The 18959-nt window shown below is 41.1% G+C and overlaps 1 protein-coding gene across 1 annotated transcript in view; it reads right to left on the reverse strand.

The window, feature by feature from the left end:
• Window positions 1-18959, reverse strand: part of zswim8 (zinc finger, SWIM-type containing 8) — a 30778-nt gene that overhangs the window by 5945 nt on the left and 5874 nt on the right. The window contains exons 2-22 of the mRNA XM_025060552.1: window positions 18629-18782; window positions 18318-18412; window positions 17840-18012; window positions 16423-16530; window positions 16255-16336; window positions 15284-15404; window positions 14630-14831; window positions 14339-14514; window positions 11141-12497; window positions 9448-9579; window positions 8748-8927; window positions 7551-7734; window positions 6920-7018; window positions 6701-6825; window positions 6121-6430; window positions 5047-5202; window positions 4049-4138; window positions 3885-4017; window positions 1421-1710; window positions 1052-1275; window positions 86-583 (exon numbers count right to left, since the gene is read on the reverse strand). Coding sequence (XP_024916320.1) covers window positions 86-583; window positions 1052-1275; window positions 1421-1710; window positions 3885-4017; window positions 4049-4138; window positions 5047-5202; window positions 6121-6430; window positions 6701-6825; window positions 6920-7018; window positions 7551-7734; window positions 8748-8927; window positions 9448-9579; window positions 11141-12497; window positions 14339-14514; window positions 14630-14831; window positions 15284-15404; window positions 16255-16336; window positions 16423-16530; window positions 17840-18012; window positions 18318-18412; window positions 18629-18782 — 4889 coding nt within the window. The remainder of the gene's footprint in view (window positions 1-85; window positions 584-1051; window positions 1276-1420; window positions 1711-3884; window positions 4018-4048; window positions 4139-5046; window positions 5203-6120; window positions 6431-6700; window positions 6826-6919; window positions 7019-7550; window positions 7735-8747; window positions 8928-9447; window positions 9580-11140; window positions 12498-14338; window positions 14515-14629; window positions 14832-15283; window positions 15405-16254; window positions 16337-16422; window positions 16531-17839; window positions 18013-18317; window positions 18413-18628; window positions 18783-18959) is intronic.

An 18959-nucleotide genomic window follows, 5' to 3' on the forward strand; every position in this document is an offset into this window, starting at 1 on the left:
ATATATATATATATATATATATATACACACATATATATAGTAGTAAAGTGGTAAAATGACTCTTTTCTCTTTTCTGAGCCCCTACCTGTGGATAAGCAGCACCAGTCACAGGGAAGACAGTTGGTCGAGGGACATGCTGCATAGGATGCCCTATGTACTGTGGAGTGCAAACAGTGGGGAGGTGAGCCTGTATGGTGGTGTAGGGGTGGAGGGCTGGGCCATGTGGGTGAGCAATTGCCTGGCCGGGCATGGCGTGCGACTGGTATATGGTGGAGCCCACCGAAATGACTGGAACCACAGCTGCTGCTGTGACCGAGGCCGTAACTGTTGCTACCCCAGGGGACTCCATGTTGGCACTGCTGTCAAGAACCACACAGGTGGACTCTAACTGCCTCCTTCCTGAGCCCCCGTTTGCCCCGCAGCGACCAGAGGTTTCCCTCTGTGGACCTGAGCCCCCGCCCACTGACTGCTCATACAGCCAGTACCATTGGTGAGCAACCTCGAACAGGACCTCAGGATATACGCCTCCACCCTTGGCTGCTTCCTCTACAGCCATACAGGCCTTCTCCAACATCACATTGTCCTGTAACGACATGTCGACAGAGTGAAACCCAGAGGTAGACAGCGGTAAACAATGATTGTAAATCACAAATTTGCATCCTAAGGTTCTTTGTCGGTAGCTTCTAAGAGCTGAACACAATATCTATTATTATTTTATATATATATATATTATTTTATCTTTCTGTCCACCAAATAGTCCATGGCCCAGTACTGGTCCCCAGCTAGTTGGTTGGTGGGTACTGGAGCCAGTCCCAGTTTTAACCAGGTGAGGGAGGGGGTAGCCCCTGGACCGTTCACCTGTCCATCACAGGGCCAGATATAGAGGGAAAAACAACCATTTACAGTGGCATTCATACTCAAGGTCAATTTAGCATCTGACCAACCTGATTCTCTAAACTAGACTATGTTTTTCGGCTGTGGAAGGAAACTGGAACGTACAACTCGATACAAAAATATACCAGAGATCTTCTTACTATAAAGACAAGTGTACCTGCTCTTTGCACTGCACCAGTGCTCGTTGGATTTCATTGGGGTTTAGGGCATGAGCATGGGGCAAGCAGCTCAGTGCCAGCTCTGCTGCTGCTCGAACCATGTTGGGGTCTCTGGCTCGTGACGCGCGGTCCGCTAAAGACGCTACCTCTGGAGGGGTTAGGTGACCATCCCAGCACTCCACCAAAATGTTAAGAGCTGCGCTGCCGATCTCCATGGCCTGACCTGGTATAAAAATGTTAGGTTTTGTGTTACTGTAGGATGCTTTTTTTTTTTACATCAGACAAAGTCAAAGTAAGTTATGCAGGCCCTTAATTAGCTCAAATAGGGTTCGTTATGATGGCAAAACACACATCAGTAACACCCTCACCAGTAATCCAGGACACATGGGAGGAATAAGTTCTTGAAAGCCAGTTGGGTGACACAAAGTTGTGGAGGCCAAGAGCATACAAGCCAATCTCGAAGGCACAGAGGTGCAGGTTTCTGTGGGGGCCCTGGTGCCCACCACTGGCTGAGGGCTGAGTAAAAATGGAAGTTGAAGAGTTTCCTCCAGCTTTGATCAGCACAGTCTTGGCTAGCTCAAAGTAAAAATGGGCTGCTGCTTCGGACGGCTGGTTGGGCACGTGGGGAGCATGGCATTCTGGTCGTCGCCCTTTGTACCTTAAAATAACAAATTCACCAGAAAGTACAATTATTTTTTTTTAGTAAAAGAAGAAGTAGGAAATTGTTACAGTAAAATAATTTGTGAAAATGGGTAAATTTACAGGTACTATCAGTACAATCAACATTCAAATATGAAAAAAAAACCACTTGTGACATTATACAAAAATTTGCATTTTTCATAGGTTCATTTGTTAACATGTTTGTTGGGAATATTTAATAAATATACGCAGGTCTTCGTCATGTTAAGGCATGTGGTTTATCGTGATTAATCACGATTAATCGCGATAAACTGAACTAATCACTCATTACTGTGATTTATCCACAAATACCGTGGGACTGATCCGATTAAAGATATTGACAGCACTATTTTAATAACACTTGATGGTCAAGTCTTTATACTTAACTATAACATTTATTTAGCTTTAACAATGTCCATAGGTTGGAATAGATGCCCAATGTTATCATTGGACATCTATTCCTACCTATGGACATTGTCCATAGGTAGGGAAGGCTTGATACAGGTTTGATACCGATACTGGAACTCTATCTGCCAATACCGAATTCATGTCTGATACCGATTTTTTTCTTTAAGCCATTGGCGTATTCTATTTGAGCCATTATGGTTATTTGCGTTAAATGGCAAATTTTCATTCAGTGTTTTTTTTTTTAAAGCTTTATTTTTATTTTAGTTCAAATGACTATTGTTTAACATTTGAATCAAACTAAACAGCTGAACATAGACAACAGCTACCACGGCAAACACGTCAACTAAATAAAGTCAACATTATGAGCCTTTACAAGTCTTTCATGCATGCTTTCATTCTCATTTGACTTTTTGACTTAGTCCTGAAATTACATCCATCCAGCCATCCATTTTCATCCGTTACCGGGTCACGGGGGCAGCAGTCGCCACCCAAATCCCACTCCACCATACCAACCCCCCCAACCCTTCCTGCAGGTGGTGAGTCCACTGGAAGGTACCAAACGCCCTAACCGGGATTCATCCACTGGAAGGTACCAACTGCCCTCACCGGGATTCGTCCACTGGAAGGCACCAACCGACCTAAACGGGATTCGTCCTCTGGAAGGTACCAACCGCCCTAACCGCGATTCGTCCACTGGAAGGGACCAACTGCCCTAACCGGGATTCGTCCTCTGGAAGGTACCAACCGCCCTAACCGCGATTCGTCCACTGGAAGGGACCAACTGCCCTAACCGGGATTCGTCCGCTGGAAGGTACCAACCGCCCTAACCGGGATTCATCCACTGGAAGGTACCAAACGCCCTAACCGGGATTCGCCCACTGGAAGGTACCAACTGCCCTCACCGGGATTCGTCCACTGGAAGGGACCAACTGCCCTAACCGGGATTCGAACTTGCCCAGGAGGTGAACCCTGGGGTTCCACACCAATGACTGAGACATTGCCTCCAAAGCGCCACTATTCCTGAAATTCTCTCCTGTCTCTCCTGTCCAGTCTCTCCCGTCCAGTCTCTCCCGTCCCTTTTTGTCACTCTGTGTCTACCTGGCCTGTACCCCAATATGCGGTCTTTGGAGTGCTGGCCCCTCTTCCTTCTTTTACATATTGGTATGATACCAGTCTGTCCTAGTCATCCTTGTTTGCGAACAACAAACCACTGCACATTTGGGCCTAGGTATCGGATCGGACGGACTATATTGCTGTATGGTTGGGGTTTTTTTTTTTTTCATGTTCGATCCTGAAATTTGGACCAATATTGGACCGATACAAACCCCAAGTATCAGATCATGCCAGTAACAATGGTAAGACTCTTTTAAATGGAAAGTGTGTCATTAAGGTCAAATGCACAGTATATCATTGTTTCCCAAAAACTGGGTCGTGACCCTCAGGTGGGTCATAAGATTTTTGTTTTTGGGCCGGAGTCCATAAAAAAAAAAAAAAAACGGGTATGTCTGGCCCACCTATCTCATTAACAAAATTTTGTATAATTTGTAATCTTTTGGTAATTATTTTTATTGACTATTTTGTTCCAATATTGCAATTCAATTCAATTGAATGTTGGGAAGATTTTTTTTGTAATTGAACCAATGCAATTAGGTCTAAAAATAATTTGACAATGGAAAATGGAATGGAAAATAATTCAGCAATTCCATAATCCCACTTTCTATGAGGTGAAAAAAAACAAAAACATACCTGCTGGTGTCACTGCTCTTGGCTCTTGCCCCACCCCCTGCCCTACGAGAGCCACTAGAGGAAGAAGATCCCAGAGAATCTGACGAGGAACTGCTGATGCTGTCACTGTCCTGGCCCCGACCCCAAGATGCTGCTGGCCAGCTGCCCCCGCCCCCAAGCCCCCCCTGGCCAGCCGCCTCGCAGTGGGCGGCGGCTGAGCGTGGGTGAACTGTCCGAGGTGGTCTCTGGAGCACTGCTGTCAATACTTGCCATGCCTGTGTGAAAAAAAAGTGCACCTTGCCGTATAAATCATACTACTATGCTTTGCTATGTGTATACAAGGCTGTTTGCTTAGTTACAGTACACAGGATCCTTGGTTTACGATGTCCTCGACCTACACGTTCCGCGGTTATGTTAGCCCCTTGATCACTTTGGTGATAGGTTAAAAGCAGAGGTCTCATTTCGTTCATTCACTTTCAAATTTATTCCAAAAGTCTCGTTCCGTCATTCCGATGTATGACGTTGAAACTCGCCAACTGGTTTACATGGGAACTAGTTGCCGAGCGCAGCGGACAAAAACATGGTCTCGCAGTGAACAATGAAAGATGGCATCGTTTTACATTCTGTTGTACACCATACTCTAGGTCAGGCGTGGGCAAACTATTTGACTCACGGGCCACAATTGTCCAAAAATTTGAACGGGGGTTGGGTCAGGAGCAGATAGATGGCGCATTTGTGTGAACTGAAGATAAATTACATGTAAAATTCCTGCTTAAAGGGTAAAATGCTAAATGCTTTTATAATTTTTTTTACACCATCTATTGGGGAAACATGGGTATTGCAGGGAAAAGGCAGAAGTATAATGATATAATATAATAAATAAATAAATTCTATAATTTGGGAAGGTTTCGCGGGCCGCTATAAAAAGCTGAACGGGCCGCATCCGGCCCCCGGGCCTTAGTTTGCCCATGCCTGCTCTAGGTTGTGTTACATTTGCTTTCTTTTGTTTGTTATTTTTTTGGGGAACGTCATCACTAATTTTGCTTATATATACATATACAAACAATGGAGATAATGTGGTATACAAAATTCCTATCTAATTAAAAAAAAAAAATAATAATAATAATAATAATAATTGAGATTGCAATAACACCACAAAAGACCAAATTTTGGGAATGTGTACCTGTGTGTTTCTTTTTCTGCCGGACAGGTGAACCCCAGCAGCGCTGGCTGTAACTGCAGCGAGCCCCGAGTGCCAGTCTACTGGGAACAGTAGCCTCCAGTTTAAAGGGAGCTGTTTCATTCTGGTGGTCGTTGGATGAAGGAGGCCCATCTGATACTGTGAGGTCAGAATCAAACATTTCTTATAAGGGATTTTGTGGGGGGGGGGGGGGGGGGGTAAAAACATTTAAGGAGGTAGAGAGAGGATGGGAGGTGGAAAAGGGACAAGATAAATACAAATATATATCAACAAAAAACCAACACTTTTCTTTTTTCACTCAAGTTGGAACTAGTTGACCATGTTCTAGAGCAACAAGTGAATTGTTGGTGGAATTATTGGATATATAGTGTGCATAATTCTGCCCATGCTCTAAAATGTCTTTTTTGCTAAATATATTGTAATGTAATGTGATCCGTGTTTAATGATTTAGTATAATCAGATGAATCTTTACCAATTAAATAACACGATTACTGCATTCACTTCAACAACCAAAATTATTGGCAATGTTGAGTACATTATCTTACCATATTTTCCAGATTATAAATTGCAGTTTGTTTCATGCTTTGGCTGGGTTTGCGACTTATACACAGGGTTTCACACTGACAGCCGCTAGAGGGCACTCTAGCTAACTGGTGTGACTTATACTCTTGAGCGACTTATATACGTCATTTCCTTCTTTGTTATGCATTTTTGGCTGGTGCGAAATATAGTCCGGACTATGTGTGTGTGTATAAATATACACACACACACACATATGTATATATACATATATATATATATATACACACATATATGTGTGTATATATATATATATATGTATATATACATATGTGTGTGTGTGTGTATATTTATACACACACACATAGTCCGGACTATATTTCGATATATATACACATACATATATATACATACATATATATACATACATACACATACATATATACATATATATATATACACACATACACATATATATACATACATATATATACGCACACACACACACACACACACACTCAAGGAGACGTTTCCCACCGTGCTCCCTGTTCTCCGAAGTACTCTCCCCCGCTGTACTGCTCTGCACTTGGTTAAGCTCAGCCTGATGAGCTACCTCTTCACCGGCCAGTGTCACAGCGGCGGAAGATGCCGCAACAGCACTGTTCGAGGAAGAGGACGCAGAATGTTTGGAAGCACCTCCACCAGTTCCGCCCACCCCGCTGTGTCCGGAAGCAGTGTGCTTGGACGGACTGCGTTGGCTCCCGGCGGCTGGCTTGCTGGAGTAGAAGGAGCTCAAAGTCTGAGGTTTGTGGGTCTGACTCTCTCTGTCCAATAGCTTATCCAGTATCTGGGACAGAGATCGGGAAAGAGGGAGACAGTCGGGGGGGAAAAAAGTGTTTCGAAACCAGGGTCACACACTGGTTAACTGCAATCCATTGATTGACAAATGACAAAAAGAATTTTCGTCTTTTCACACACTGGTTAACTGCAATCCATTGGTTGACATTCTATTTAGGGAAAGTGGCATTTTTAAGAGACCTGGGTCACAGTCTTATTAACACGTGCAAGGAGATCAACAGTCTAATGTCGCCTGTTGGTGGTTAGTTTAAGCCGCTACCTTCTTAAGCTTGCTCTGGTCATCCTTGTAGGTGATCATAAGGGCAAGAGCTAGATCACCCTTCACCCGCCGGGTCCCTTCACAGAGCAAAGGATGTTCGGCCTCACTAACTGTGGTCTTCATACCTGCAGACGAGAAATAACAAAAACTAACGTGGCTCGACGGACGGCGCAGAAATATAGACTCAACTGAAAGGCAGGATTCTTTTATTTTCCTTACCAAGAGCAGCAACGGCCGCCTCAAATCCAAGCTCTTCGTCGCCGGGCATCTCGTTGTTGCGATTTCGACTTGGTGGACGGGACCCGGTGGGGGACACCACTGCACGGATAAAGGAGTGGAAAAGATGGTGAATCTAAGAAGCGCACACTTTGAAGTTTCTTGAAGTTTGGGATTATTTTGGGTACAGTAAAAATGAGCAGTGTGTCACTGTGGATGACAGCTTGCCAACAGGTAAAGCATTTAATTAAAAAAAAAATGTGTTGAAAGGAGGAAATACATTCAACAAAGAACTTGTCGTGCGAATTCAAGTTATCTTAAATGCCAACTAAAACTGCCGACATTTAAAGCTGTTTTTATTTCATAAATTTGTCTGAATGAATTTCAAGCTGAAACACATTTAAAAATAGTTCAGCGATGTTTCCATGGAACAAAAATAACAAGAACCAGAAGAAAAAAACATCGGCCAAGCTGTTATTTTAAACATCGGTATCGGCCCAGAATTTCACAGACAAAAAAAAAAAAAAAAAAAAAGCATCAGCCCACCCAATCAAAAATGCATAGCAAGACACTTACAAAGGTTTCATATATATAAGTACGTTGTTCTTCAGGCATTAACCAGATGTCGACTTACCTGGAGTACACAGTACATCGAAGATAAAGCTGGCCAACATGAGAGGCAGCACAGGCCTGTAGTCACAGAAGTTTCCATCTCGGAGTTGCTCGGCTCTCTCTCTGATGGTGGACATTTCTACCAGACCCAGAGGAATTTTCTTTAACAAAGCCACCACTTCAGACTCCTGGTAGGCCAGCTTCACCTAGTAAGTTATGACAAATAGACTTACGTTACTTTATATAACACAAAGGCAAGTTAAAAAAAAAAACACAATTTGATCAGATTATTACAGCAGAGGTCTACTAACAGTGGACAAATGAACACAAAGTTACACTGTAAGACGGAATAAAGGAATCAGTGTATTTATGTTACTAAAATGCAATGCTTCGTCATAAAATGTTAAATCTGTATTCTGGTCATACAGAGACAAGCAAATTGTCAGTAAAACATGCCTATTCTGTATTTGTAATTTTTTTTTTTTTTTTTTAAATAATGGCTTACGGAAGAGATTTGAGTTGAAATTGTATTTCACAAAATGTATTCTGAATATTTGACATGTACGTTATATAACCATAATAAATGACCAAAACATAACAATTTATTGAATATAAGTTATGAGAATATGAACATGAACATTACTATATTATTGTAGGTACATTTTGTATAATAAAGAGATTTATTTTATACCTTTACAGCTACGGCGATAGTGTCATTAGACTAGTTCGCTATTTTTGTTTACAAATAATTGAATGTGAAACTTGAGTATATATGTTTTTTTAACTAGTTAAATGCACTTTCTACTGCTCTACTTTTTTTTTTTTTTTTTTTTTTTACTAAATCCTAACAAAGTATTTCACTTCCGGAGGATTTTATTTTAATATCAATAAATAATATAACTTAGCGTATTCAAATAGATATTCAAATAGCAAATCATTTATCAAATAGTTGCTGATAGTGTTTCATTTGGTAAAAAAAATAAATAAATAATCAAACTAAATCCATTCAAAACTGAAAAAAAAAAAAAAAATCAAAATAAATCAATTCAAAACTTTTCACTTTTCACAACTGTTTCACTTTTGCTCATTAGTCTTTCACATCTCCATGTATGATACGAGTATTGGCCTTTTGACGCAGAAAACGATTGGTTATCGGTATTGATTTCTTTTTAAAAAAAAAAAAAAAATCGGATCACGCATCCATGGATATCGGTCTAACCTCCAGAGCTTTGGTAGACGCCGGAGGCCTCTGAAGTTCCAGGGAGAACATGCCGGTGCTGAAGGCCAGGTTGTGAAGCTCCGTTCTCTCACTGAGAACAGTGAGGAGGAAGGCGCCTTTGGACAAGGTATTAGTGGCTACCTGTGTCTGACGACTGGTGGACACCTTACTCTTCTTACCCTAAACAAAGCAACATTAGGAAATATAAATACGGGATAATAAATCAGAAAACAGACATTCAGCTGTATGACCCTTTTTTTTGGTGGCGACTTTTTTTTTTTGGGCCAGGCAGTGTATATAAAAAGGTGCAAGGGTTTTCCTTCATGTAAAAGGACAGGGGAGTCAAACTCATTTTGGCTCATGGCCCCATTCAGCCCAATAAGATGAGAGGTGGGCTGGACCAGTACAATCATAACATTATTACCTGAATAATAAAATAGAATAATAAAAATTAACAATAAGTACAATCTGAAACAATCTTCATATTTCATGTAATATAAGTTTTGCAAAACATATCATGAACATGACAAGTGTTTGTCCATTTTTCTTGACTTTACTTTACTTGTTTTTGTTCGACACCCGTGGTTTAAGATGTTGATGGGTGAGTTTGAGAAATTCAGAATGGACAAATGACAAGAGAGAAAAGGGTCGTCATAACTAGAAAAAGACCTCGGACTGCTTAGCCTTAAATGACATTTACCTTCGTTGGTGGCTGTTCCACCTTTAGGTCTGGAGGGTTGGCTAACAGGTCTGTGGCAAGCTCTACCGCCAAACGACACGCCTCATTACTGTAACCATGAGCATAGAGGGCCTCGGCACATGCAAACAGCACCTGAAGAGACACCAGGAGGAAAGGTGTTATAAGTGTTAACTGGATGCATTGAGACTTTGAAACGGTCGTATAAAAAAAAAAAGGACTTTCAAGTCTGACTTTATTAAGCAGTGGCAGCCAGCCAATCCAGCACTGCTCTGCATGTCCCACCTGTTTTTTTTGTTATTAAGCAGTGGCAGCCAGCCAATCCTGCATGTCTGCATGTCCCACCTGTTTTTTTTTTTTTTGAGTTCGTAAGCTATTGAGTGGGGCTTTAAGATACAGCACGAGCTATCGAAAATGTTAAATAGTTGTTTACTCAGAACTCAGAAAACCCGTATTTCGGAGAGCTCGTATCTAGTATCTTCCACTGTATATTCAAATAATTAATTTCACATGTTTGTTATTTTCACACTGGCAGCCACTAGAGGGCACTCTAGGCTTGTGTTCCAGTATCTGCTACGTATCTGTAAGTCGCACTTTTTTTTCATCAATTGGCTGGTGCAACTTGTACTCTTGTTTTTTCTTCTTCATGATGGATTTTCTGGCTGGTGCGACTTATACTCTGGAGAAACTTATAGTCCAGAGAATACGGTAATACAAATACTGGGTCATATATCTTTAATAATGTTTATTTGTATTTTTTATAACTATAATTACATTTTGACAGTCAACATAAGTCATTACAGCCCAAACATAGCTCAACTGGTAGACAGAAATAAATGCAAGTTCTACAGGTATTGTTCATGTGATTTTACAAATTTATAGAGCAGTGAAATCAATGAAAACATAATAATCGTAGTATCTTGACAATAACTGTACCAGGGAAATCTATAATTGTGACATCCCTGGGCACTAAGTACTAAAAATCTTATTATTATTTTTGACAGTTATTTTTCATAAAATAATTTGTCACGTGGTTGTTTTGTTTCATAAACTTGTCGGATTGAATTTGTGCTTTTTCAAGGATAGTTCAGTTTAAAAAAATGGCTCAAAAGAGGGGATAAATAACAAAAAAGTTGTTATTTTGAATATCGGTATCTGCCCAGAATTTCACAATCAATGTGTCCCTAGTTTAAACATTTCATTTATTCAATAGTGTAATGTAAATATAAAGTAAAATATAGGATAATAATATTACCTGGGGGTTGGTATTTTTCTGAAAATTCCACATCTTTTCAATAACTTTTCAGGGATTTTAATTGTTTTTTGTAATGGAAAATTAAATAGGCCAAGTTAAATAAACAATCCATCCATTTTCATCCACTTATCTGTTACCGGGTCACGGGGGCAGCAGTCTCGATGACCGCCACCCAAATCACACTGCACCGTACCAACCCCCAAACCTTCCTGCGGGTGGTGAGTCCACCGGAAGGTACCAACCGCCCTAACCGGGATTCGATCTTGCCCAGGAGGTGAACCCTGGGCTTCCACACCAATGACAGAGAGTTTGCCTCTGGGCCAAAGCGCCACTACATAAACAATACAAAGGTTATAATAATAATAATAAAGCCTCTGGGCCAAAGCGCCACTAAATAAGCAATACAAACGTTATAATAATAATAAGAGTATTTTGCCTTACCTCCATGCGTCCCTCCTGATCCAGAGGTTTAATCCCTGCAAATATGTCTGGTTCCTCCTCCTGGTTATTCTCAGCCAGCTGTCTGTCTGCTCCTTCCTCTGAGGCAGCACTCAGGTAGTACGCTTGGTAGTCATCTTCACACAGAGCTTCACCTGCCGCAGCTGGGACTGGGGGGGCAGCAGCAGCATCCTGGCCGCCTGCTCCATCAACGGCAGCTGCTCCGCTTCCTGCGACTCCAGCAGGGCCATCCTCCGCTTGGCCACACAACGCCTCTGTAGATTTTGGAGCAGAGTCCGAGATTGTTGCAGCAGCAGCAGAGTTGGAGGGACGGTTGCTGCCGGCCGATTCGGCATCTTCATCTCCGTTAAGGTCTGACTCCGCTTCCAGTTTGGCTTCCTTGTCTTCAGCGCTTGGTTTGTCCATAACAACAATTACAGTGTCTTTAGACGCAAAGCACGTCGGAGACGGCTCTGCGCCAGGGAGCGCAGTCGAATTAAGGCTAACACTCTTTGTTTCCGAAATCTTGCTCCCTCCATTGTTACTCCCATACTTGCGTGACTCTCTCAGCAGTGGGCTCAGAGACAGCAACATTTCTTGAGCTGGTGGCAGAAACTCAAAGGTATTGCTTGCCTCGGCCCCTAAAGCCAAATTGCAGCCATCGTCCAGGCTTAGCTCAGCCATGTCTGGCTCCAAAGAGCTGTCCTCACTGCTGGTTCTTCTCTTAGCACTGACGTGCTTACTACCACCTATCCCTCCACTGCCTCCGGGACCTGACGCAGATGCTCCCTTTCCGGAAGTCATCTTTAGTTTGCCTCCAGAGGCGGAGGCAGAGGACCCTTTGTACATGCACTTTCCGCCTCCATCTTCCAGTGAAAGAGAGACACTGCCCCCCAAGCGAACGAGCATTCCTCCCCCACCACTAACCGTCAGTCCTTTCCTCTTGGTCAAAATGGTCTCCTTCGGTCGTACGGCCACTTCTTGCTGAGACAGGTGGTTGCTTCCTCGACCTTTATAATCCCCCCCGGCTCCACTATCAGCTCTGTTTCCCCCATCTGTTTCCGCAGCTTCTCCCACCGCTCCTGCGGCCGCGGCCGCAGCAGCAGCCGCAGCGGCAGCTTTGACCCCTCTCTGGTGCTGCACTGCCCTGGACCAGCAAAAGGTGGCACTCTTCTTATCAGCACTGCAATAGGTGATTCCTTCCAGAGGATAGGCCACCTCCCAGTTAAAAAAGCACGACTCGACGGCGGGCTTGAAGCCCTGAAACAGTTTATCCAGGGACTTTCGATGTTGCCCTCGCTTGACTATTTCGATGACCTTCAGATGCCACAGCTTCAACTGGCCTGCCAGTTCCAGACGCCTGTAAAAGGTAACCAAGACGGTGATTCAGTCATTCTGTGCAGTTAGCATGCACAGAATGGCTAACCAGGCTAACAGCATGGCTAATATCAATTCTTGTGATTTGCCAGTATTTTTACTGTCAATCCTGTGGGGCATTAATGTGTTTGGTGGCCTTTTCAAATATGTTGCATCACTTTAATCATATTTGCCATTTGTCATTTCATTTAAGTCTGCTGATTGTTTGTAATTGCAACAGTCTTTTTAAATGGTATTCAGGTGTTTTTTTTTAAATTATTACTCTGGCCTTGTGATATGTTGTCATGCTAATGACGACGGCTTGTCAATACATTGCCATCAGAGGTTTCATGAATGTGTAATTGAGATTAGATGGCTGCTGAAGTGCTTTCAATTAGGTCTGTGACAAGGGCAATATATATATGTATATACACATATATATATATGTGTATGTATATATATATGTATGTGTATATATATATATATATATATATATATATATATATATATATATATAATATCTCAGCAACAACACAAAAATTCCGACTTGCCACTGTGTCAAAATGCACATTAATAACAAAAAAAAAAAAAATTTGAGTTAGTTTTGCGTATATTTTAAGACATCTTTCCATATTAATAACTTCATTCAGCGGATCAAACAAGAACTGGTGCAAAACATATACATATATCTGCCGTTACTGCTCTTTCTATGTTAGCAAAATACAGTAGAAAAGAGTTTTGCCAAATCATTTGGTGTGCTATTGAAAATGATGTAATTTTACCTTTAAATTTCTGAAAATTTATTAATTATTAATTTATAGTTTATCAGTGTTGGGTTCACTTAAATAGACCCAAGTTTCACATTGAGTAAGTAAACTGAAGGGAATAGATCGTTATCATTTTCATAATAGATCATGTTGCTAATTATACATTTGGTATATATTTTTTATCATTTTGTAGTAGAGAAGAAGAAATGCACCGCTTATATATTTTCCACCTCGGTTTCCTCATTTTCAGTTTTGGCCAAGAATTTCCTATGGTTGCATCCCTACTCAAAACCACCATCACATGCACGACTAACTCACTTCGGGGAATCCCTGTTCCATAGCATATACAGTAATCACTCTCCTATCATGGTAGTTGCGTTCCAAGACCCACCGCGAAATGGGAAAAATGGAGAAGTAGAGGCGAGATAGTTATTATATTATCCACGTTTACATTTACCTTTTTTACGAACCTCCCCCACGATTATACGCACAGTAGAGTGGCTGACAGATGAGGAGAGATGCTGAGAGATGCTACCGTGCATGAGCTAATTAGCATGAGGAACAGAAGAGCATGCTCAATTAGCCAATAGTACAGCGAGTACGCATCGTATTAGCCAATAGTATGTACGATATTGTCTAGGTAAACAAAGCTAGCAGCGATTGATCGCAAATGCGCTCGTCTTAATTTCAAAATGAGAGTCTTCATTTTTAAAGCCAAAAAAAAAAAAAAATTGGATTAAAAAAAAAAATCTGCGATGTACTAAGGGAGCAAAAGGAGAACTGCGATATAGAGTGGGAACTGAGTACAAAGCTTATATTTCTGTAAAGTTAATTCAAATCAACTGACTTCAATCTAGCATCTGGTCATAGGTGAACTTCACAGCTTTATGAAGTTTTTGGTAACTTTAATGTTGTTGTGACATTATTATTACCTCTTTAGTTTGGTTTGGGTTTAAGGTTAAAAGTCTTGTTGGTACTGTTTTGAACTTCTTTACAAACCTAAACCATTGTTGAATTGGTTACATTTTACTGTATATCAGAAGGGGGCGACAATTAGATATAGGACCAATGGGCTGACCTGCAGGGACTCATAGTTGGATCAAGTACTGCCAGTCTCCAGAGGACCACCATCTCATCACACATGCTGGCACAAGCGTGAGCTGCCACTTCGGATTGCCCATTGCTGCGCCCCGTGTGGCCACTGGCACTGCTGTGAGACGCTGACGTCCGGACGCTGTACCACCAGCTAATGATCTGACCGCACGGGAAAAAAAAAACAAAACAAAGTTGACGAAGTTCAAGTCTACAAGACCAATATGCGCATGTCTGTAGATGTCTTTCCAGGTGTTGACTGATGCTGATGAAGTACCTGTTCATAGGTGAGACACTGCTCTGTGAGTATCTCCAGCAGTGGCGCTGCGTTGCTGTCTCTCCTCTTGAACATTTCTCTGACTATAGACAGAAGGTTCCAGATGCCCTCCGGCTCGCGTCCTCTCAGAGGTCGCAGCAGACATGCCCACTCGGCAGCAGCAGGAGGCTCCGTGGACGACAGGTACATGGAGTTTACATCACTGTTAACGCAATAAACAAATACTCAACCAGGGCTACCGTAATTCATGGACTATAAGCCGCTACATTTTTCACCCGCTTAAACAACGACGATGCGGCTAATTTATGAATTTCATACTGCTAGCGATTAATGACTTTTCTGGCTACTCAGGCTACTGTACCACCAACCACTGTAGGAGTTGCTGCCCCCTAGTGACTGGAGGCTTCGTATCGTTCAAGCATTACAGCAGTGGTCCACTTATGTCCAGCGTGCTATATTCCATTGGCTCTTCGTGTATTTGAGTAGTAGTAGTGCTGTTTAATCGTGTCCAGTAAATATTAGTATAGAACCCTTACTATGGACTTTAAAGACCGTAGCTGCATAAAATGATGTAGCAGGCCTCAAGTCTGACATTTCTGACAAATAGAAGAAGCGTCCATGTACTCAATACACGTGGGGACCGTCGGTGGGTACCTGAAGACGACCGGTGAGGGTCCACAGAATTTATGCAGGGTCTTTTTGATGTTGTCACTGAGAGTGGACTCATCCAAATACCACGTGCTCTGATCGGAAGCTGACGGACCTGCAGTCGGGTCTACAATCGGAAACATTTAGACGGTTAGCAGAGCATTTTGCAAAGAGTGCAAAGAGGAGTACAGTGAAGTAATGATATTTTGATAAGATAAATACTAGAACATTATTCACAACAAGTAGTCGAAGAAATTCATAAAATGCAGCAAAAGTAAATCTATTTTTGTAGGTCAGCAGATAGGTCCAGTCCAGGTCAAAATATCCTATAAAAAAAAAAACAATACAAAAAAAACATTCCTTTTCTGATGGAAAATCAGAGCCTTTCAGACATGTGGAGTAGTTGCAGTCGTGTCGCCTGAGGTCTCTTAGTGTAGTATATCTGAAGGATGACGTCAGGGTTCTAGATTATTTGAAAAGAATTAAACCATTTAAATGCTCTACTACTAATTGTTCTGTGGCTCTGAAAAACCAAATTACCCAGTGTATAATTTTAGATTTAGTAAAACATGTTTGCATTGAAGTAAAAATGACGTAATGTTATAAAATAAGGCTAACGTGTTTATTGTCTAACTTTCTGTACAGCAGTGTTTCTAATGTTATTTTCTGCCACACCCAAAAAAATAATTATTATTTATCTGCACAAACCCCTGTATGAGTTGCTGGCACCGATATTCTGCATACAATCCCCTGATTATCGAATTAGATGAATAAAGCCTCCTCTGCTGCCATCTAGTGGCTGGGAGGTTTGTTTATCGTTCGAGCATGAATGAAGGCTATACTGAAATCCTCCCCGCCTTCACAACACCTAACGAATCAGAGAATCAGTTGACAAAGCATCATCAGCGTTACGTTTCTTTCATAACGCCATCTTGACATGCCAACATTTGTCTTATATTATAAACTATTTGTCGCACCTGGAGCTCCACACACGGTGTTTATAGCAGTGGACTGAGAAGAGAGCAGCTCATCCAGCAGCCGTTGAGCTGTTGGGAGGATCTGGAGACAAAAATGGATCTTTTTTTTTTCAAGCTTGTATGTTCTTTCTCTGTTTCTCAATTGTTTTTAACCATTTGGGTGTTTACCTGCTGGGGGAGCTCACTGATGAGGTACTGGGCAAATTTCTGAAGCTGGTCCCTCTGCAGTCTGGACAGAGATTCAGAGACTGGTGCTCGGAGACACACAGCTGATGCCTGTATACAGCCATAACACAAAAGACATCAACACAACCGCACGGTTTTCTGGTCAACATTGTCACATGCACATGTCATATGCTGGGAATGTGTTCAATTCCGACTTGAGCTGAAGTCACGCGAAGCCACACAGGCACTCTTTCATCTACAACCAACGAGAGACTCGTCACAAACCCCAAACTAAGACATCTGAACTGTCCCCACACAAAGTAAGAATAATTCAGAGTACAATTTAAACTGTAGAATCAATATAAAACAGGATTTGAAAGTCAGATGCATCCAAGCCAGTACATTTTGTAAAACCTAGGGAGCACACATTTTATAGTAAAATAGATGAATCGTATCATGTTAAAAAATGTTTACTACTCGTAATATATTAAATATTAAATATATTATATATATTAAATATATTATATTAAAATAAGGATACCAACAAAACAATGTTACAGAATGGCAATAATAGTTATTCCCAACCACTGAAGCAGATCATCGGGTGTGCTATGGAAAATTGATGTCATTTCACTTTTCAATTTTGGTCTGAAAATTATTGTGTCTAACACAGTGACAGACCGAATCATTGAATACCGTATTTTCTGGACAATAAGTCGCACTTTTTTTTTTTTACATACTTTGGCTTGGTTTGCGACTTATACTCGGGTGCGACTTATATATTCAAATATATAATTTCATCTGTCTGTTATTTTCACACTGACAGCCACTAGAGGGCACTCTAGGCTTGTGTACCAGTATCTTCTACTCCTGTAAGTCGCACTTTTTTTCATCCCGTGGCTGGTGTGACTTAAACTCCGGAGTGCCATATAGTCCGGAAAATATGGTACTCTACTAGGTGGCAGCAGATGGATATACAAAACAAAAAAAAAAAAATTATATATTAAAATATATAATTTCACCTGTCTGTTATTTTCACACTGACAGCCACTAGAGGGCACTCTAGGCTTGTGTACCAGTATCTTCTACTCCTGTAAGTCGCACTTTTTTTTTTTTCGCACTGGAAATGTTCAAGTGTTTTTTTCTTTAATTCCTGCAAGTATATCAGTGTTATGTTTACCTATAAAGATCCAAGTTTCGAACGGTTAGTAAACTGAAACTATCATTATTATATTTCACTAATTATACTTTTTGTGTATATTCTTATCAATTTGTAATAGAAAAGAAGTGTTAAAGAAGAACTCCACTACTAGGAAATCAATCCAGGCTCCCAATCTTTTTTTTTTTTCCCTCCACCAATCTCAACCTTTAATTTGATTACAAAACCCTAACATTTCAATAAAAGTAAACGAATACGTACATTGTGGATCCTAAAGAGACACAGGGCTACCACGTGTGCACACCATTTGGCTCCTGCTCCACAGGTGCAGCTACAGGAAGTTATACGACACCGATCAAACATAACTGCCACGTTGTAGGCTCCTTTAGACTGACCAGCCTGACTGGACACAACTGTGGCACTGACATGGAAGCCTGGCCAAAAAAAAAAAAAATGTTATTCGGAAAAATGTACAGACAAATATAAAGCAACATCAGTGCATGTGTTTTTTTACAGAGAATGAAGAAAATCCTGAAATCCAGCTGGACTAGGTTTAGTGACTAGGTTTAGTTTATCTTAAACCACTTTAATCAATTCAAAATATTTTTGGGGTTTTCTTTCGGATTAGAAAATGGTGCAAATGATGCAATTCAATTGATATAATCCAGTAAGGAAACTAAGGTTTGTCAATCTGCAACACATTCAGAAATGATCTTTTTTTTTTTGCAAGGCCACTTGCCGATTTGGAGTGGGTCTTTGACAGCTCTAATCCTGTAAAGTTGCTCTCCGCGTTGAAATTCATCAGGACTCCCATTGGCCAGGCAAGAATATAACCTAAAGCAGATGGAAAAACAAAAGTACACAGTTGAAGATGAGTGAAAGAAGAGACGACAGGGGAGTACATTTTCTCCGACCGCCCTGTCCAGAATTTTTTATACGAGAGCAAAACAAAAAAAAACAAAAAAAACATTCATAAAAACCTGTTATTTTTTTTAGTAACTTTCTCTTCAAATGTGTGAAGATTTGGTTCTAAATTACCAACAAGCTCACCTGATGTCTTCCTCATTTTCAGGGAAGCTCCAATAGGCAATGCGTAGTTGAAGTTGTTCTGGAACGGGAGGATAAACTTTCTCCACCACCTCAAATGGGATATGAAACGCTACCTGCTTCGCTGATAACTCCACCAGTGGAATGACCTGGCCATCTGATAAAGATGGAAAAAAGGAAAGAAGATGGAAGTCAAACATGTTCATTTCTGCTTTAACACACTGGGAAAAGAACAAACAAAAGAACAGGACATCCAAATTTGTTTTTCCAGACACATTTGTTAACCTTGTCTATTTTATGCTAACACTGCCAACTTTGGTCCTTTGGCAAGAGT

The sequence above is a fragment of the Cynoglossus semilaevis genome, chromosome 12 (genome assembly GCF_000523025.1).
Source record: "Cynoglossus semilaevis isolate Cse_v1.0 chromosome 12, Cse_v1.0, whole genome shotgun sequence".
Taxonomy (NCBI): Eukaryota; Metazoa; Chordata; class Actinopteri; order Pleuronectiformes; family Cynoglossidae; genus Cynoglossus; species Cynoglossus semilaevis.